We start from the raw sequence: 21,023 nt of genomic DNA, 5'->3' as shown, positions 1-21,023 counted from the left end.
GGGGTCACAGGGGGGTCACAGGGGTCACAGGGGGGTCAATGGGGTCACCAGGGTCAGGGGTCTGGGGTGGGGTCACAGAACCTGGGATGGGGTCACAGGGGGGTCACCGGGGGGGTCACAGGGGTCACCGGGGGGGGGGGGTCACAGAACCTGAGATGGGGTCACAGTGGTCACTACGGGGTCCCAATGTCCATCATGGGGTCACAGGGGTCACCGGGGTCACCAGGGAGTCACCAGGGGGTCACAGTGGCCACTTAGGGGTCCCATTGTCCACTCTGGGGTCCCATTGTCCACTCTGGGGTCCCTGTTGCCCCTGAGAGGTCCCCGCTGGTCCCGTGGGGGTTTTGGGGGGCTCTGACCCCTGTCCCCCTCCCCAGTTACCCCAGTTGCCCATCCCCCCTCCCCAGTACCCCCAGTATCCCCAGTACCCCCAGTACCCCAGTTTCCCCAGTACCCCCAGTATCCCCAGTTTCCCCAGTATCCCCAGTTTCCCAGCTCCCCCTGACCCCTCTCCCTCCCCAGTACCCCCAGTTTCCCCAGTACCCCAGCTCCCCCTGTCCCTCTCCCCAGTTTCCCCAGTATCCCCGCTCCCCCGACCCCTGTCCCCAGTACCCCCAGTTTCCCCAGTACCCCCAGTTTCCCCAGTACCCCAGCTCCCCCTGTCCCTCTCCCCAGTTTCCCCAGTATCCCCGCTCCCCCGACCCCTGTCCCCAGTACCCCCAGTATCCCCAGTTTCCCCAGTACCCCCAGTACCCCCAGTACCCCAGTTTCCCAGCTCCCCCTGACCCTGTCCCCAGTATCCCCAGTTTCCCCAGTATCCCCAGTTTCCCCAGTACCCCCGCTCCCCCTGACCCTATCCCCAGTACCCCCAGTTTCCCCAGTACCCCAGCTCCCCCTGTCCCTCTCCCCAGTTTCCCCAGTATCCCCGCTCCCCCGACCCCTGTCCCCAGTACCCCCAGTATCCCCAGTATCCCCAGTATCCCCAGTTTCCCCAGCTCCCCGCTCCCCCTGACCCCTGTCCCCAGTACCCCCAGTTTCCCCAGTATCCCCGCTCCCCCTGTCCCTCTCCCCAGTATCCCCAGTACCCCCAGTACCCCAGTACCCCAGTACCCCCAGTACCCCCAGTATCCCCAGCTCCCCGCTCCCCCTGACCCCTGTCCCCAGTATCCCCAGTTTCCCCAGTTTCCCCAGTACCCCAGCTCCCCCTGTCCCTCTCCCCAGTTTCCCCAGTATCCCCGCTCCCCCTGACCCCAGTACCCCCAGTACCCCCAGTTTCCCCAGCTCCCCGCTCCCCCTGACCCCTGTCCCCAGTACCCCCAGTTTCCCCAGTACCCCCAGTATCCCAGCTCCCCGCTCCCCCTGACCCCTCTCCCCTCCCAGTTGCCCGGACCAGTCCCTGTACTGGTACACGGGCCCGCGCTGCTCGGGCCGGCTCAGCAAGGTGGCCGCGGGGCTGGGGGCGGTGACCGCGCTGCTCTTCCTCGCCTGCCTCGCCCTCCTCATCCTCCTGCTCTGCCGGCGCCGCCGCTGCCGCAGGTACGGGGGGGGCCCGGTTTGGGGGGCCCGGTTTGGGGGTCCCGGTTTGGGGGGCCCGGGATTTGATTCGGGGGCCCGGTTTGGGGGGCCCGGCTTGGGGGTCCCAGTTTGGATTCCCAGTTTAGGGGAGGCTCCCAGTTTGGGTTCCTCATTTTGGAGGGAATCCCAGTTTGGGGGGTCCCAATTTGGGGGGGTCCCAGTTTGAGGAGGGGCTCCCAGTTTGGGGCTCCCAGTTTGAGGAGGGGCTCCCAGTTTGGGGTTCCCATTGAGGAGGGGGCTCCCAGTTTGGGGTTCCCATTGAGGAGGGGTGTCCCAGTTTGGATTCCCAGTTTGGGATTGGTCTCCCAGTTTGGGGTTCCCATTGAGGAGGGGGCTCCCAGTTTGGGGAAGGGCTCCCAGTTTGGATTTCCCAGTTTAGGGGGGGGCCCGGTTTGGGGGGCCCGGTTTGGGGGGCATTTCCCAGTTTGGAGTTCCCTATTTTGGGGGGGTTCCCAGTTTGGGTTTCCAGTTTGAGAAGGGTCTCCCAGTTTGGGTTCCCCATTATAGGGGGGCTCCCAGTTTGGATTTCCAGTTTGGGATTGGTCTCCCAGTTTGGGAATGGTCTCCCAGTTTGGGAATGGTCTCCCAGTTTAGATTCCCGGTTTGAGGAGGGGCTCCCAATTTCAGGGTCCCATTGAGGAGGGGGCTCCCAGTTTGGGTTCCCCATTTTGGGGATTCCCAGTTTGGGGGTCCCAGTTTGGGGGGGTTCCAGTTCGGGGTTCCCCATTTTGGAAGGGGGTTCCCAGTTTAGATTCCCAGTTTGGGATTGGTCTCCCAGTTTGGGCTTCCCCATTGAGGAGAGGGGTCCCAGTTTGGGGTTCCCCATTTAGGGGGGGGTTTCCCAGTTTGGATTCCCAGTTTGGGATTGGTCTCCCAGTTGGGGTTCCCATTGAAGAGGGGGCTCCCAGTTTGGATTCCAAATTTTCAGGGGGTTCCCAGTTTGGATTCCCAGTTTGAGGGGGAATTCCCAGTTTGGATTTCCAGTTTGGGAGGGGTCTCTCCCATTTTGGGGGGATTTCTCCCATTTTTTGGGGGGGGGGGGGTTTCTCCCACCCCTCCCCCACCCCTCCCCCACCCCTCACCCCATGTCTCCCCCTCCCCCCAGTGACCTCCCCCCCTATTTTGGGGGCTCTTGGTACGAGCTGGACGATCTCACCTGGACCCCGCCGGGGGGGGGAGGGGCCGTGATCCCCAACCCGGCGCTCGGGCCCCCCCGGCGCCCCCAGACCCGGCTGGAGGAGCCCGAGCTCTGGGGGAAACCCCCGGGACCCCCCCGTGGGCATCCGGGGGGTCCCCGCGGCTTCCGACCCTCCCTGGAGCGGGTGGATCCGCACCTGCAGGTCTGTACCCCCTGCCAGGACCCAAAAACAGCAAAATCACCTTCCAGGACCCAAAAAACACCAAAACCCCCTTCCAGGACCACCAAAACCCCCTGCCAGGACCCAAAAACGACCCCAAACCCCCTGCCAGGACCCAAAAACAGCAAAATCACCTTCCAGGACCCAAAAAACACCAAAACCCCCTTCCAGGACCACCAAAACCCCCTGCCAGGACCCAAAAACAGCAAACCCCCTGCCAGGACCCAAAATTGACCCAAAATCCCCTGCCAGGACCCAAAAAACACCAAAATCACCTTCCAGGACCCAAAATTGATCCCAAATCCCCTTCCAGGACCCAAAATCACCTGCCAGGACCCAAAAAACATCAAAACCCTCTGCCAGGACCCAAAAACGTGAAAATCACCTTCCAGGACCCAAAAAACACCAAAGCCTCCTGCCAGGACCCAAAAAACACCAAAATCACCTGCCAGGACCCAAAACCAGCAAAACCTCCTGCCAGGACCCAAAAAACTTCAAAATCACCTTCCAGAACCCAAAATTGATCCCAAATCCCCTTCCAGGACCCAAAAACCACCAAAATCCTCTGCCAGGACCCAAAAAACACCAAAACCCCCTGCCAGGACCCAAAATTGACCCAAAATCCCCTGCCAGGACCCAAAAAATACCAAATCCCCTTCCAGGACCCAAAAAGGACAAAAATCCCCTTCCAGGACCCCAAATCCCCTGCCAGGACCCCAAACGGACAAAAATCTCCTTCCAGGACCTGAAAGTTACCCCAAATCTCCTTCCAGGAGCCAAAAAATACCAAATCCCCTTCCAGGACCCAAAACCACCAAAACCCCCTGCCAGGACCCAAAATTGACCCAAAATCCTCTGCCAGGACCCAAAACCACCAAAACCCCCTGCCAGGACCCAAAATTTACCCAAAATCCCCTGCCAGGACCCAAAAACTTGAAAATCACCTTCCAGGACCCAAAATTGACCCAAAATCCCCTTCCAGGACCCGAAACCCACCAAAATCTCCCTTCCAGGACCCCAAATCCCCTTCCAGGACCTCCAATTCCCTTCCAGGACCCAAAAAACACCAAAATCACCTGCCAGGACCCAAAATTGACCCCAAATCCCCTTCCAGGACCCCAAATTCCCTTCCAGGACCCCCCAAATCTCTCTCTCTTTCCCCTCCCCCAGCTGAGGACCCCGAGGCCGAAGGTCACCCCCCTATGACCCCAAAAATGGACTCGGGACCCCAAAAATGGATCAAGAGACCCCAAAAATGGACTCGGGACCCCAAAAATGGACCCGGGACCCCAAAACCCGCGGGAGAATCGGGACTGGCTCCCAGTAACTCCCAGTAACTCCCAGTAACTCCCAGTTTGTTCCGGATTTTTGGGATTTTTTTTGGGATTTTGGGGGGATTTGGGATTTTTGGGGAATTTTTGGATTTGGGGATTTTTAGGGAATTTTTGTGATTTTTGGGGGAATTTTTTGGATTTGAGGATTTTGGGGGGATTTTTGGGATTTGGGATTTTTTTTTTTGGAATTTTTTTTGATTTTTGGGGATTTTTGGGATTTTTGGGGATTTTGGGGGAATTTTGGGATTTTGGGGATTTTTGGGAGATTTGGGATTTTGGGGAATTTTGTGGGAATTTGGATTTTTTTTTTTTTTAATTTTGGGGGATTTTCGGGATTTTGGGATTTGGGGATTTTTGGGATTTTGGGGTTTTGGGGGGGTTGAACCCCTCAATTTTTATTTATTTGGGGTGATGAAACCCCGACCCCCCCCCCAGGCAGAGCCCGGGGGGTCAAAACCCCCCAAAAAACCCTTTTGGGGAGGGGGAGGGGCAGGAACCCCGCCCCCTTTTCCTGCCCTTCCCCCTATTTATTTATAGCAATTAATCAAAGTATTTGTAATAAATTATCTGTATTTTTATAGTAATTAATCAATGTGTTAATAATAAATTATCTGTACTTTTTATAGTAATTAATCAATATTTTAATAATAAATTATCTGTATTTTTTATGGTAATTAATTTATTGATAATAAATTATCGATTTATTATATTGATAATGAATTATCGATTTCTCGGTCTGTATTTATTTATACTATTTAAAAAATGTATTGACAATAAATTATCGATTTCTGCCCCCCTGGGGACGACCCCACCCCAAAACCCCAAACCCCCCTGGAGACCCCAAACCCAAAAAACCCCAAAAAGCCCCAAAAAACCCCAAACCCCCCTGACCTTAAACTCCAAAAATCCCAAAAATCCCCAAATCCCAAAAACACCAAAAAACCCCAAAACCCCCAAAGCCCAAAACTCCAAAAAACCCAAAAAACCCTCAAACCCCAAAAACCCCAAAACCCCAAAACCCCCAAAACCCTCAAACCCTCAAACCCCAAACCCCCCCCCAGAAAACCCTCAAAAAAATCCTCAAATCCCAAAACCCCCAAACCCCAAAACCCTCAAACCCCAAAACCCCAAACCCCAAACCCCAAATCCCAAAACCCTCCCAAAAAAACCCCAAAAAAATCCCAAACCCCACAAAAAACCCCAAACCCCAAAACCCCCAAAAAACCCCCAAAACCTCCAAGCCCCAAAAACCCCAAATCCCCCTGACCTCAAACTCCAAAAACCCCAAAAACTCTCAAACCCCAAAAACCCCAAAAAAACCCAAAAAACCCCAAAACCCCCATACCCCAAAAAACCCTCAAACCCCAAAACCCCAAAAACCCCAAAAAAACCCTAAACCCCAAAACCCCCAAACCAACTCCTCTGACCCCACTGGGGACGCCCCTGACCCCAAACTCCAAAAACCCCAAAAACTCCTCAAACCCCAAACCCCAAAACCCCCAAACCCCCAAAACCCCCAAAACCCCCCAAATCCCTCAAACCCCAGAACCCCAAAAACACGAAACTCCAAAAACCCCAAATCCCTGAACCCCCAAAACCCCAAACCCCCCCAAAAAAACCCAAAACCTCCAAACCCCAAAAACCCCAAATCCCCCTGACCTCAAAACTCTCAAAACCCCCAAACCCCCAAACCCCAAAAACCCCAAAAACCCCAAAACAAAACCCCCAAAACCCCCAAATCCCCTCAAACCTCAAAAACCCCCAAACCCTCAAACCCCAAACCCCAAAAACCCCAAACCCCAAACCCCAAAACCCCCAAACCCCAAAACCCAAACCCCAAAAACCCCAAACCCCAAAACCCCAAACCCAAACCCCGCTGACCCCACCCGGGAGCCGCCGCTGACTCACCCCTCCCCCCCCGCCCCGTCACCTCCGGGGTTTTTGGGGTGGGGCCGCTCGGGGGGTCCCGCCCGGTTCCCCCCGTATCTTATCAGGGCCGGGCCGGGCTCGGAATTCCCGAGGGACCGTCCGGGAATTCAATTCCATTTATTCATTTCATCCATTTATTTTATTTTATTTTATTTTATTTTATTTTATTTTATTTTTTTTTTTTTTGGTGTTGCTTTCCCCGGCCCGGAATTTAATTCCATTTATTCGTTTCATTTATTTTATTTATTTATTTTTTTTTTTTTTTTTTTTTTTTTGTTCCCTTTTCCCATCCCGGGAATTTAATTCCATTTATTTATTTCATTTATTTTATTTATTATTTTTTTGGTGTCGCTTTCCCCGTCCCAGAATTTAATTCCATTCATTCATTTAATTCATTTTATTTATTTATTTTTTTGGTGTCGCTTTCCCCATCCCGGAATTTAATTCCATTTATTTATTTAATTCATTTTATTTATTTTATTTATTTTTTTGGTGTCCTTTCCCCATCCCGGAATTTAATTCCATTCATTCATTTAATTCATTTTCTTTATTTTATTTATTTATTTTTTTTGGTGTCGCTTTCCCCGTCCCGGAATTTAATTCCATTCATTCATTTCATTTATTTTATTTATTTATTTTGTTTGGTGTCGCTTTCCCTGTCCTGGAATTTAATTCCATTTATTAATATTATTTATTTTATTTTATTTATTTTATTTTATTTATTTTATTTAATTTTTGGTGTCGCTTTCCCCGTCCCGGAATTTAATTCCATTTATTAATTTTATTCACTTTATTTATTTTATTTATTTATTTTATCTATTTTTTGGCTCCCTTTCCCCGTCCCGGTTTATCTGCCCGTGACTCAGGCCGTTATTTACCCACCTCGGGGCCAAAAGGCGCCGGTGGCGGCCGGGCCCGGCTCAGTGGCCGCCGCGGCTCCGCCGGGATGGGGTTGGCTGGCGGCGCCTTCGTCCCCATCCTCCTCCTCCTCCTCCTCGTCCCGCCGGAGGCTCTGCCAGGTGAGGGGGGCAGGGGTGGAGGTTCCTTTTTTGGGGGGTTTTGGGTCTTTTTGGGGCTCCTGGCCATGAGTTTGGGAGGGTCCGATGGCCGCGGGGCCACCGGGGTGATCCCAGTTCCCTTTCCCAGTTTGGGGACAGACTCCCAGTTCCCTTTCCCAGTTTGGGGAGAGATTCCCAGTTCCCTTTCCCAGTTTGGGGACAGGTTCCCAATTCCCACTCCCAGTTCCCACTCCCAGTTCCCTTTCCCAGTTCCCTTTCCCAGTTTGGGGATAAACTCCCAGTTCCCTTTCCCAGTTCCGTTTCCCAGTTTGGGGACAGATTCCCAGTTCCCTTTCCCAGTTTGGGGAGACGTTCCCAGTTGCCTTTCCCAGTTTGGGGACAGATTCCCAGTTCCGACGCCCAGTTTGGGGATAAACTCCCAGTTCCCTTTCCCAGTTTGGGGAGAGGATCCCAGTTCCCTTTCCCAGTTTGGGGACAGACTCCCAGTTCCCACTCCCAGTTCCCTTTCCCAGTTCCCTTTCCCAGTTTGGGGATAAACTCCCAGTTCCCTTTCCCAGTTTGGGGACAGATTCCCAGTTCCCTTTCCCAGTTTGGGGATAAACACCCAGTCCCCTTTCCCAGTTCCCTTTCCCAATTCCCTTTCCTAGTTTGGGGACAGATTCCCAGTTCCCACTCCCAGTTCCCTTTCCCAGTTTGAGGACAGATTCCCAGTTCCCTTTCCCAGTTTGGGGACAGGTTCCCAGTTCCCTTTCCCAGTTTGGACAGAGGTTCCCAGTTCCCTTTCCCAGTTTGGGAAGAGGTTCCCAGTTCCCTTTCCCAATTGAGGAACAGATTCCCAGTTCCCTTTTCCAGTTTGGGAACAGATTCCCAGTTCCCTTTTCCAGTTTGGGGATAAACTCCCAGTTCCCTTTCCCAGTTTGGGGAGAGGTTCCCAGTTCCCTTTCCCAGTTTGGGGACAGACTCCCAGTTCCCTTTCCCAGTTTGGGGACAGACTCCCACTTCCCTTTCCCAGTTTGGGGATAAACTCCCAGTTCTCTTTCCCAGTTTGGGGAGAGATTCCCAGTTACATTTCCCAGTTTGGGGACAGGTTCCCAGTTCCCAGTTCCCAATTTGGGGACAGGTTCTCGGTTCCCTTTCCCAGTTTGGGGACAGACTCCCAGTTCCCTTTCCCAGTTTGGGGAGACGTTCCCAGTTCCCTTTCCCAGGTTGGGGACAGGTTCCCAGTTCCCACTCCCAGTTCCCGTTCCCAGTTTAGGGACAGGTTCCCAGTTTGGGGATAAACTCCCAGTTCCCATTCCCAGTTTGGGGACAGATTCCCAGTTTGGGGATAAACTCCCAGTTCCCTTTCCCAGTTTGGGGACAGGTTCCCAGTTCCCTTTCCCAGTTTGGGGACAGGTTCCCAGTTTTGGTGTCACCCCCATCCCACCCCACCCCCATTTAGTGACACCCCCATCTCCCCAGTTTTGGTGACACGCCCTGCTCCCCAAATTTGGTGACACCCCGATCCCATCTCCCCCAAATTTGGTGACACCCCATCCCACCCCAATTTTGGTGACACCCCCTCATCCATTCCCCAATTTGGTGACACCCCACCCCCCCAGTTTTGGTGACACCCCATCCCCGGTTTTGGTGACACCCCATCCCCAGTTTTGGTGACTCCCCATCCCCAGTTTTGGTGACACCCCGCCCCCCCAGTTTTGGTGACACCCCATCCCCAGTTTGGTGACACCCCATCCCCGGTTTTGGTGACACCCCACCCCCCCAGTTTTGGTGACACCCCATCCCCAGTTTTGGTGACACCCCATCCCCAGTTTGGTGACACCCCACCCCCCAGTTTGGTGACACCCCATCCCCGGTTTTGGTGACACCCCATCCCCAGTTTGGTGACACCCCACCCCCCCAGTTTTGGTGACACCCCATCCCCAGTTTTGGTGACACCCCATCCCCAGTTTTGGTGACACCCCACCCCCAGTTTTGGTGACACCCCGCCCCCAATTTGGTGTCACCCCGCCACCCTCTGCTGTCCCCGCAGCCCCCTGCTCCAGCGGCGGCACCGCCGTCGGTCACCGCTGCGTTTGTCCCCCCGGCCGCTCCGGCCAGCGCTGCCAGACCCCGGACCCGTCCAGCGCCTGCCGGAACGGCGGCACCGCCGTGGGCACCGCCTGTTTCTGCCCGCCGGGGTTCGGCGGCGCCCGGTGCCAGCGCCCCGACCCCGGCAGCGCCTGCCGGAACGGCGGCAGCGCCTTCGGCACGGCGTGCGTGTGCCCGCCGGGGTTCGGGGGGGACGCGTGCCAGCACCGGCTCCCGCCGCGCTCCTGCCTCAACGGCGGCACCCTGGAGAACGGGACGTGCCGCTGTCCCCCCGCGGCCTGGGGACCGCGGTGCGAGTGCGCCGGGACGGGCGCGGTGACGGACGGAAGGGTGGCGGACGGAGAGGTGATGGTGACAAACGGCGCGGTGAGAAACGGGAAGGTGACGGCGACAAACGGCGCGGTGACGAATGGGAAGGTGACAAACGGAAAGGTGACAAACGGAAAGGTGACAAACGGCGCGGTGAGAAATGGGAAGGTGACAAACGGAACGGCGACAAACGGCACAAGGACGAACGGCGCAGTGACAAACGGCACGGTGACAAATGACATGGTGACAAACGGAACAGTGACAAACGGAACAGCGACAAATGACATGGTGACAAATGACACGGTGACAAACGACACGATGACAAATGACATGGAGACAAATGACACAGTGACAAATGGAACGGTGACAAATGGCACGGTGACAAATGACGTGATGACAAGCGACACGGTGACAAACTACATGGGAATGGTGAGGGTGACAGCCACCACCGCCGCGGGAGGTGACACCGCTGAGAGCGGCACAGACACGGCGCCGGCGCGGCGGGCGAGGAACGTCACGGCCAGACCGGCAGAGGGAAGGGTCACCGGCGTGGGAAGGGTCACCAACGGTGGCAGAGCCACGGGGAGGAACGGAATGGTCACTGCTGTGGTCAGCGCCAACACGGTCAGTGACGTGGTCAGTGCTGACACGGTCAGTGACGTGGTCACCGACACGGTCAGTGACGTGGTCAGTGCCAACACGGTCAGTGACGTGGTCACCAACACAGACCATGACATGGTGACCACCCCAGAGAGTGACACAGTGGTCAGTGCTGACACGGTCAGTGACGTGGTCACCAACACGGACCATGACATGGTGACCACCCCAGAGAGTGACACAGTGGTCACCAACACGGTCAGTGACGTGGTGACCACCCCAGAGAGTGACACAGTGGTCAGCGCCAACACGGACCATGACGTGGTCATCGTCACGGACCATGACGTGGTCACCACCCCAGACAGGGACACCGGGGTCAGGGGTGGACGCGTCCCCACGGCCACCACAGCAGCGGTCAGCGCCGCGACACCACCGGTCACTCACCGGGTGAGAAATGTCACGGCCACGCCGGGGAGGAGCCACGCCAGGGCCACCACGGCCATGGAGGGTGACACCACGGTCAGCGAGGGTGACACTGAGGCCACTCCTGTGGAAGGTGACACTGATGCCACCCCCGTAGAAGGTGACACTGATGCCACACCAGTGGACGGTGACACTGATGCCACCCCCATAGAAGGTGACACCGAGGCCACACCAGTGGAAGGTGACACTCATGCCACCCCCATGGAAGGTGACACTGATGCCACTCCCGTGGCCACCACCGTGGAAAGTGACACCGTGACGGTGCTACTGGGACACCTGGGAGGCCACAGCAGGGCCACCAGCCTGGAAAGTGACACCAGGGCCACCACCCTGGAGAGCCACCCAACGGCCCCTGCCAATGTCACCTCAACGCCAGCCCCGCCCAGTGTCACCGAGACCACGCCCAACATCACCGAGACCACGCCCAACGTCACCGAGACCACGCCCAATGTCACCGAGACCACGCCCAACATCACCGAGACCACGCCCAACATCACCGAGACCACGCCCAACGTCACCGAGACCACGCCCAATGTCACTGAGACCACGCCCAACATCACCGAGACCACGCCCAATGTCACTGAGACCACGCCCAATGTCACCGAGACCACACCCTACGCCACCAAAGCCACCGGGCCACTGGGCCACGTCTCTGCTGGGACCAACCGGGACTTTGTCACCATGACAACAACCCCTGTCACCGACGGCACCTATGGTGACTTTGTCACCATGACAACGACCCCTGTCACCGATGGCACCTACGGTGACTTTGTCACCATGACAACAACCCCTGTCACCGACGGCACCTACGGTGACGTTGTCATCATGACAACAACAACCCCTGTCACTGACGGCACCTACGGTGACTTTGTCACCATGACAACAACCCCTGTCACCGACGGCACCTACGGTGACTTTATCACCATGACAACGACCCCTGTCACCGACGGCACCTACGGTGACGTTGTCACCATGACAACAACAACCCCTGTCACCAATGGCACCACTGGCGACTTTGTCACCAGCACGGCCACCGTGGCCACCATCTGCCTGTACCTCCCCCACGGCTCCAGCCCCCCGGCCAGTGAGTGTCCTGGTGGGGCACTGGGGTGGGAGGGGTCTCCTCCCTGGGGCTGGGAGGGGTTTCTGGGCTGGGGTCTCCTGGGCTGGGGTCTCCTTCCCGAGGGTCTCCTGGAGTGGGGAGGAAGAGGAGGATGGAGTTTTTAGGGTGGGGTCTCCTTCCTGGGGTTCTCCTGGGGCTGGGGGTCTCCTTCCCATGGATTATCTGGGCTGGGGTCTCCATCCCGGGGGTCTCTTGGCCTGGGGTCTCCTTCCTGGGGACTCCTTGGGCTGGGGTCTCCTTCTCATGGATTTTCTGGGCTGGGGTCTCCCTCCCAGGGGTCTCCTTCTGGGCTGGGGTCTCATTCCTGGGGGTCTCTTGGGCTGGGGTCTCCTTCCCATGGATTTTCTGGGCTGGGGTCTCCTTCCCGAGGTCTCCTGGGGTGGGGAGGAAGAGGAGGATGGAGGTTTTAGGGTGGGGGTCTCATTCCTGGGGGTCTCCTGGGGTTGGGGGTCTCCTTCCCGGTGGTCTCTTGGGCTGGGGTCTCCTTCCCATGGATTATCTGGGCTGGGGTCTCCATCCCGGGGGTCTCTTGGCCTGGGGTCTCCTTCCTGGGGTCTCCTGGGCTGGGGTCTCCTTCCCGGTGGTCTCTTGGGTAGGGGTCTCTTTCACGGGGTTCTCCTGGGCTGGGAGTCTTCTTCCCATGGATTTTCTGGGGTGGGGTCTCCTTCCTGGGGTCTCTTGGGGGTGGGGGTCTCAGTCCTGGGGGTCTCTTGGGTTGGGGTCTCCTTCCCATGGATTTTCTGGGCTGGGGTCTCCTTCCCGGGGGTCTCTTGGGTAGGGGTCTGCTTCCCGGGGTTCTCCTGGGCTGGGATCTCATTCTCATGGATTTTCTGGGGTGGGGTCTCTTTCTTGGGGTTCTCCTGGGCTGGGGTCTCCCTCCCGGGGGTCTCCCCCATTTTACCCAAAGCCCCCTCCCCTCACCGTGCCCCCCCCCTCCCCCTCCCCCAGTCGTGTGCCACAACGGCGGCGTCCCCAACCGCACGCGCTGCCTGTGCCCCCCCGGCTTCTCGGGCCCCACCTGCGAGACCCCAGACCCAAACGACCGCTGCGCCGGCGGCAGCACCGCGGTGGGCGGGAGCTGCGTCTGCCCCCCGGGCCGGGCGGGGCCGCGCTGCGAGACCCCCGACCCAAACTCGGCCTGTCGCCACGGGGGCACCGCGGTGGGCACCCGCTGCTACTGCCCCCCCGGGTTTGGGGGCCCCCGCTGCGAAGACCCCAGACCCACCACGGCCCAGCCGGCCACGCCCCCGCGCCGCACCAGAGCCACCAGGAGGACCACGACCACCACCGTGCCCACCACCAGAGGTTGGTCGAGGTTTGGGGAGACCCCTCCCCAAAATCCGGGGGTGTTTTGGGGGTGTAGCCCCCCCACCCAGGAGGATGTAACGGGAGTTGGTGTTTTCCCCATTTTCCCCCCAAAACTGAGAGGTGATTGGGATGGTGGCTTTGCCTGGGGTGTGAAGACCCCTCCCCAAAATCCGTGGGTATTTTGGGGGTGTTGCCCCCCAAATCCACTGAACTCCCCAAAGGGTGGTGAGGGTGGAACAAGAAATTTGGTTTTTTTCCTGGTTTTACCCAAAACCCGAGGGTTTGGTGACGGTGAGCCCAACTGGGTGTAAATGTGAGGGGGGCCCCGGGGGTCCCGGTGCCCTCCTCGGGGTCCCCACGCCCTGGTGTCCCCCCCCCCCCAGACCCCTGCGTGAACGGGGGGTTCTGGACGGGGGTGATGTGCCTGTGCCCCCCCAACACGGACGGCGCCCGCTGCGAGTTCGGCGCCGCCACCATCAACCTGACGGCAGGTAAGGGACGGGGACACGCCCACCCGTGACCCCCCGCGCCCCCCGGGGGTCCCCGGGTGACGGACACGCGCTGTCCCCGCAGAGCTGGGGCCCTCCGTGGCCATGGTGGCGCGTGTCACCAACCGGCGATTCTCGGAGGACATGGCGGACGCGGCGTCCCCCCGGCACCGGCGATTCGCCGAGGAGTTCAGCCGGACGGTGAGAGGCCAGAGAGGGGGCTGGTGTGGGGGGGGGGGCGGACCGAGGGACCCCCAGGGTCATCCCAGTGTCCATCCCAATGACCACCACCAGGGACACCCAATGTCCATCCCAAGGTCCATCCCAATGACCACCACAAGGGACACCCCAAGTGTCCATCTCAACGTCCATCTCAACGTCCATCCCAAGGGACACCCAAAGAGACCCCCAGGATCACCCCAATGTCCATCCCAAGGGACACCCCAATGTCCATTTCAATGTCCATCTCAATGCCCATCACAAGGGACACTCCAATGTCCACCCCAATGTGCACACCAAGGGTCTGTCCCAATGTCCATCCCAGTGTCCATCCCAATGTCCATCCCAGTGTCCATCCCAAGGGACACCCCAATGTCCATCCCAATGACCGTCACAAGGGACACTCCAATGTCCATCCCAATGTCCATCCCAGTGGCCATCCCAGTGTCCATCACAAGGGACACCCCAAGGGACCCCCAGGATCACCCCAATGTCCATCCCAATGTCCACCCCAGTGTCCATCCCAATGTCCAATCCCAGTGTCCGTCCCAATGTCCACCCCAGTGTCCATCCCAATGTCCAATCCCAGTGTCCGTCCCAGTGCCCAGTGTCCATCCCAGTGTCCATCCCAGTGTCCATCCCAGTGCCCAGTGTCCATCCCAGTGCCCAGTGTCCATCCCAGTGTCCATCCCAGTGTCCATCCCAGTGTCCATCCCAGTGCCCAGTGTCCATCCCAGTGCCCAGTGTCCATCCCAGTGTCCATCCCAGTGTCCATCCCAGTGCCCAGTGTCCATCCCAGTGCCCAGTGTCCACCCCAGTGTCCATCCCAGTGCCCAGTGTCCACCCCAGTGTCCATCCCAGTGCCCAGTGTCCATCCCAGTGTCCACCCCAGTGTCCATCCCAGTGTCCACCCCAGTGTCCATCCCAGTGCCCAGTGTCCATCCCAGTGTCCGTCCCAGTGTCCATCCCAGTGTCCAGTGTCCATCCCAGTGCCCAGTGTCCACCCCAGTGTCCATCCCAGTGCCCAGTGTCCATCCCAGTGTCCACCCCAGTGTCTATCCCAGTGTCCATCCCAGCACCACCCCAAGGCTGCCCCGCCCCGAGTGACCGCGTCCCTCTGTCCGCAGATGGACGGGATCTACCGGAACGTGTCCGGCTACGGCGGGATCGATGTCCTGAGCCTGAGGTGGGCCAGGGGCGGGATGGGATCCATGGGATCCGTGGGATTGGGATGGGATCCATGGGACTGGGATGGGATGGGATCCGTGGGATCCATGGGATTGGGATGGGATCCATGGGACTGGGATGAGATGGGATCCATGGGATGGGATCCATGGATTGGGATGTGATCCATGGGATTGGGATGGGATGGGATCCATGGGATGGGATCCATGGATTGGGATGGGATCCATGGGGATTGGGATGGGATCCATGGGATTGGGATCCATGGGATCAATGGGATTGGGATGGGATGGGATACATGGGATCCATGGTATTGGGATGGGATGGGATCCATGGGATGGGATCAATGGATGGGATGGGATCCATGGGATCCGTGGGATCAATGGGACTGGGATGGGATGGGATCCATGGGATCAATGGGATCCGTGGGATTGGGATGGGATCGGATGGGGTCAATGGGATCTATGGTGTCTATGGGGTCTATGGGATCAGATCCTTAGAATCCACAGGATGGGATCCATGTGATGGGATGGGATCCCTGGAATCCATGGAATTGGATCCATGGGATGGGATCCACGGGATGGGATCAATGGGATCCATGGGATCCATGGGATCCATGGGATCCCTGTGATCCACGGGATTGAATCACTGGACGGGATCCACGGGATGGGATCAACGGGATCAATGGGATCAATGGGATGGGATGGGATCAATGGGATGGGATCCATGGGATGGGATGGGATCCCTGGATCCATGGAATTGGATCCACGGGATGGGATCAATGGGATGAGATGGGATCAATGGGATCAATGGGATGGGATGGGATGGGATCCATGGAATTGGATCCATGGGATGGGATCCACAGGATCCACGGGATGGGATCTATGGGATCAATGGGATCAATGGGATGCGATGGGATGGGATCAATGGGATGGGATCCATGGGATCCCTGTAATCCACGGGATTGAATGACGGGATGGGATCCATGGGATTGGGATGGGATCCCCGGGATCCCCGGGATGGGATCAATGGGATCAATGGGATGGGATCCATGGGATCCCTTGTAATCCACGGGATTGAATCACGGGATGGGATCCATGGGATTGGGATGGGATCCCCGGGATCCTGCCGAGCCCCCGGCCATCCCCGCGCTGTCCCGCAGCCGCGGCAGCGTCGTGGTCAGTTACCGCGTCCGGCTGCGGCCGCTGCCCGGCACGGCCGGCCCGGAGCGCCGCGCCCCGGAGCTGCTGGCCCTGGCCAACGCCGCCGCCCCGCCCCGCGGCTGCCACCCCTCGGCCGGTAGGTGACCCCCCGCCCCGCCCCGCCCCCACCCCCTGCGGTCACCCCGAGTGACCGCCCCGTGCCGTCCCCACCCCCTGCGGTCACCCCGAGTGACCGCCCCGTGCCGTCCCCTCCCCCTGCGGTCACCCCGAGTGACCGCCCCGTGCCGTCCCCGCCCCCAGACGAGCTCTGCTTCAGCGTCACCTCCGCCAGAGCGGCGACACCGGCGCTGAATGACACTGGTGAGTGATGGCTGGGGACACTGGGGACACTGGGGACATCTGGGGACACACCAGGGAACACCTGGGGACACTGGGGACATCTGGGGACATCTGGGGACATCTGGGGACACACCAGGGAACAGCTGGGGACACACCTGGGAACAGCTGGGGATACTGGGGACACCTAGGGACACCTGGGGACACCTGGGGACACCTGGGGACACACCTGGGGATACACTTGGGGATACACCTGGAGACATTGGGGACACCTGGGGACACCTGAGGGCTCTGGGGACACACCTGGGGACACACCTAGGGACATACCTGGGGGCACCTGGAGACACCTGGGGACACTGGGGACAGCTGGGGACACACCTAGGGACATACCTGGGGACACCTAGAGACACCTGGGGATGCCTGGGGACACCTGGGGGCATCTAGGGACACCTGGAGACACCTGAGGTTAGCTGGGGACACATCTGGGGACACTGGGGCCACACCTGGAGACACTTGGGGACACACCTGGAGACACCTGGGGACACACCTGGGGCCGCCACGGGCGGGACCCCTGACGGGAGCGCGGCCTGTGCAGAGCTGTGCCGGCGGCACGCGCCCGCCAACTTCAGCCGGTTCTACTTCCCGTACCGCACGGCGCGCGGGCTGCTCTGCGTCACCAACTGCTCCCTCAACGTGCCCGGCGCCTTCGACTGCGGCCGCGGCCTCTGCCGCGTCACCCGCGACGGCCCCCGCTGCTTGTGAGTCGGCCACGCCCACCCCGGCCACGCCCAGACCTGCCACGCCCACCCCTGGACACGCCCACACCCGTCACGCCCATCCCGACCACGCCCAACCCCGGCCACACCAATCCTGACCCTGCCCACACCCGCCACGCCCATCCCTGGTCACGCCCATCCCCTGCCACGCCCATCCAAGCCACGCCCACACATGGCCAAGCCCACACCTGCCACACCCATCCAAGCCACGCCCATTGACCCTTGAACCTGGTCAAACGTCCAGCCAAGGGTGAGGAGGTTGAATTCTGATGTTTGGCCCCAAATTTGGGCTCTTGAGGTCAACGTGGTCAAGGTTCCACCACAGCCAAAAGTCTTCACCCCGAAACCGTCACCCCAAAAAGGCTTCACCCCAAAAACCTTCACCCCAAAACCGTTACCCCAAAAAAGCTTCACCCCAAAAACCTTCACCCCCAAACACCTTCACCCCAAAAAAGCTTCACCCCAAAGGTCCAACCCTTGGCTCCTGTCGACTCCTGCCCTTCAAACTCAACCTTGACCCCCAAACTCAACCCTTGACCCCAACACACAACCTTTCACCCCCAAACTCAACCCTTGACCCCCAAACTCCAAATCCTGCCCCCAAAACTCAACTCTTGACCCTCAAACTCAACCCTTGACCCCCAAACCCAACCTTTGACCCCCAACACCCAACCCTTGACCCCAACACTCAACACTCAACCCCCAACTCCAAATCCTGCCCTCCAAACCCAACCTTTGACCCCCAAACTGAACCCTTGACCCCAACACCCAACCTTTGACCCCCAACACCCAACCCTTGACCCCCAACACCCAACCCTTGACCCCCAAATTCACCCCTTGACTCTCAAACCCAACCTTGACCCCCAATTCCAAATTCTGCCCCCCAAACTTAACCCTTGACCCCCAAACTCAACCTTGACCCCCAACACCCAACCCTTGACCCCCAAACCCAACCCTTGACCCCAACTCCAAATCCTTGCCCCCCAAACTCAACCCTTGACCCCCAAACTCAACCCTTGACTCTCAAATTCAACCCTTGACCCCAACACTCAACTCTTGACCCCAACTCCAAATCCTGCCCCCCAAACTCAACCCTTGACCCCCAAACCCAACCCTTGACCCCCAAACTCAACAATTGACCCCCAAATTCAACCCTTGACCCCCAACACCCAACCTTGACCCCAAACTCAACCCTTGACTCTCAAACTCAACCCTTGACCCCAACACCCAACCTTGACCCCCAAACCAAACCCTTGACCCCCAAACTCAACCTTGACTCCCAAAACGCAACCCTTGACCCCCAAACTCAACCCTTGACCCCAACACTCAACTCTTGACCCCAACTCCAAATCCTGCCCTCCAAACCCAACCTTTGACCCCCAAACTGAACCCTTGACCCCAACACCCAACCTTTGACTGCCAACACCCAACCCTTGACCCCCACACCCAACCCTTGACCCCCAAATTCACCCCTTGACTCTCAAACCCAACCTTGACCCCCAAACTCAACCCTTGACCCCCAAACTCAACCTTGACCCCAACACTCAACTCTTGACCTCCAAACCCAACCCTTGACCCCCAAATTCACCCCTTAACCCCCAAACTCAACCCTTGACCCCCAACACCCAACCCTTGACCCCCAAACTCAACCTTGACTCCCAAACGCAACCCTTGACCCCCAACACTCAACCCTTGACCCCCAAACTCAACCCTTGACCCCAACACAACCCTTGACCCCCAACACCCAATCTTTGACTCCCAAACCCAACCCTTGACCCCCAAACTCAACCCTTGACTCTCAAATTCAACCCTTGACCCCAACTCCAAATCCTGCCCCCCAAACTCAACCCTTGACCCCCAAACTCAACCCTTGACCCCAACACTCAACCCTTGACCCCCAAACCCAACCCTTGACCCCCAACACCCAACCCTTGACCCCAACACTCAACCCTTGACCCCCAACACCCAACCCTTGACCCCCAATTCCAAATCCTGCCCCCCAAACCCAACCCTTGACCCCAACACTCAACCCTTGACCCCCAACACTCAACCCTTGACCCCCAAACCCAACCCTTGACCCCAACACTCAACCCTTGACCCCCAAACTCAACCCTTGACCCCCAAACCCAACCCTTGACCCCCAACACTCAACCATTGACCCCCAAACCCAACCCTTGACCCCCAAACCCAACCCTTGACCACCCCCCTCCACACCTCACCCCCAACCCATGGATCTCTGGGGGGGGGGCTCCTGTGATTCCCAGGGGGGGTCCCACCCCCAGACCCACCCCGGGGTGTGTGTGGGGGGTGAGGACCCTTCCCACGACCCCCTCCCCTCCCCCGCAGCTGCCCGGACGTGCCCCGGTACCTCTGGAGCGGCGACCGGTGCCAGAGCCGCGTCAGCGAGCTGGGGCTGGGGCTGGGCGTGGGGCTGGGGCTGGGGCTGCCCATCCTCATCCTCCTCGCGCTCTGCGCCTTCCTCGCCGCGCGCCTCGCCCGGCGGCGGGGAAAAACACCCGGGGCCAGGTGAGAGCGCCGGACACTCGGGATTTTGGGGGGGTCGGAGGGAAGGGGAGGGACGGTTGTGATGTCTCTGACCGCCCCCAGCCCCACCAAGCCCGATGACCCGTGGCCGGACGGGGGTCGCAGCGGCCGCGTCACCGGGATCTACCACGTCAACGGCGGCGCCGGGAAAGGTGGGACGGATCCCCGAGGGTTGGGGGGACCCCCCGAAACCTTCATGGGGTCGTCACCATCCTCATCCTCATCATCCTCCTCCTCACAGGTCCCTACAACACCTACAAGCCCAGCTCGGAGGTGGCGGAGCCGCCGGCGTCGGTGGGTGACTCGACGGGTGATGTGGGTTTGGGGGGGGCTGAGGTTGACCCCAGAACACGAAATGTGACCCCAGAATCCTGATCAGTGACCTCAGAATGTCCAAGAACCCGACTGTGACCTCAAAATCCTGATTTGGGATCTCCAGAACCAAAATTGTGACCCCAAAATCCCAATTTCAAACCCTCAGAATCCAAAATGTGATCTCAAAATTCTGATCAGTGACCTCAAAGTGTCCAAGAACCCGGATTTTTGATCTCCAGAATCCAAACTGTGACCCCAAAATCCCCATCAGTGACCCCAAAATGCCCAAGAATCCGACTGCGACCCCAAAACCCCAATTTTGTATCTTCAGAACCCAAAATGTAACCCCAAAATCCCCATCAGTGACCTCAAAATGCCCATGTTCCCATCTGTGACCCTAAAAATCCTGATTTTGGATCTTCAGAATCCAAATTGTGACCCCCAAAATCCCAATTTCGGATCTCCAGAATCCAAAATGCGACCCTAAAATCCCAAATTTGGAATCTTCAGAACCCAAATTGCGACCCCAAAACCCCAAACTCGACTCCAAAACCCCCCAAAACCAAAACCCCCAGTTTCAACCCCAAATCCCCAATTTTAACCCCAAATCCCCCAATTTTTATCTCCAAAATCCCAATTTCGACCCCAAATCCCCAATTTCGACCCCAAAACCCCCAATTTCGGCCCCAAATCCCCAATTTCGGCCCCAAATCCCCAATTTCGGCCCCAAAACCCCCAATTTCAACCCCAAAATCCCAATTTCGACCTCAAATCCCAAATTTCAACCCCAAAACCCCCAATTTTAACCCCAAATCCCCCAATTTCAACCCCAAAATCCCCAATTTCAACCCCAAATCCCCCAAATTTCGGCCCC

General features: G+C 58.1%; 1 protein-coding gene and 1 long non-coding RNA gene across 2 annotated transcripts; both read left to right on the top strand.

Annotated features, from left to right (window-relative positions):
- The first annotated feature begins 7,142 nt into the window (after positions 1-7,142).
- On the top strand, positions 7,143-16,546 carry LOC130263314 (mucin-3B-like). The gene is made up of 8 exons (XM_056510820.1): positions 7,143-7,215; positions 9,248-11,779; positions 12,767-13,123; positions 13,510-13,617; positions 13,700-13,815; positions 14,961-15,019; positions 16,178-16,314; positions 16,479-16,546. Exons 1-8 carry the CDS (start codon positions 7,143-7,145, stop codon positions 16,544-16,546), a joined length of 3,450 nt encoding a protein of 1,149 aa, XP_056366795.1.
- Positions 16,547-17,111: 565 nt separating this feature from the next.
- Positions 17,112-19,961, top strand: LOC130263016 (uncharacterized). Its single transcript, XR_008842272.1, has 3 exons — positions 17,112-17,272; positions 19,637-19,816; positions 19,898-19,961. It is a non-coding gene; the product is annotated as an uncharacterized LOC130263016 (long non-coding RNA).
- Positions 19,962-21,023: the final 1,062 nt, after the last annotated feature.

The sequence above is a fragment of the Oenanthe melanoleuca genome, chromosome 25 (genome assembly GCF_029582105.1).
Source record: "Oenanthe melanoleuca isolate GR-GAL-2019-014 chromosome 25, OMel1.0, whole genome shotgun sequence".
Lineage (NCBI taxonomy): Eukaryota > Metazoa > Chordata > Aves > Passeriformes > Muscicapidae > Oenanthe > Oenanthe melanoleuca.
Note: the sequence above shows the minus strand (reverse complement) of the source record. Positions and strands in the feature narration are given on the sequence as shown.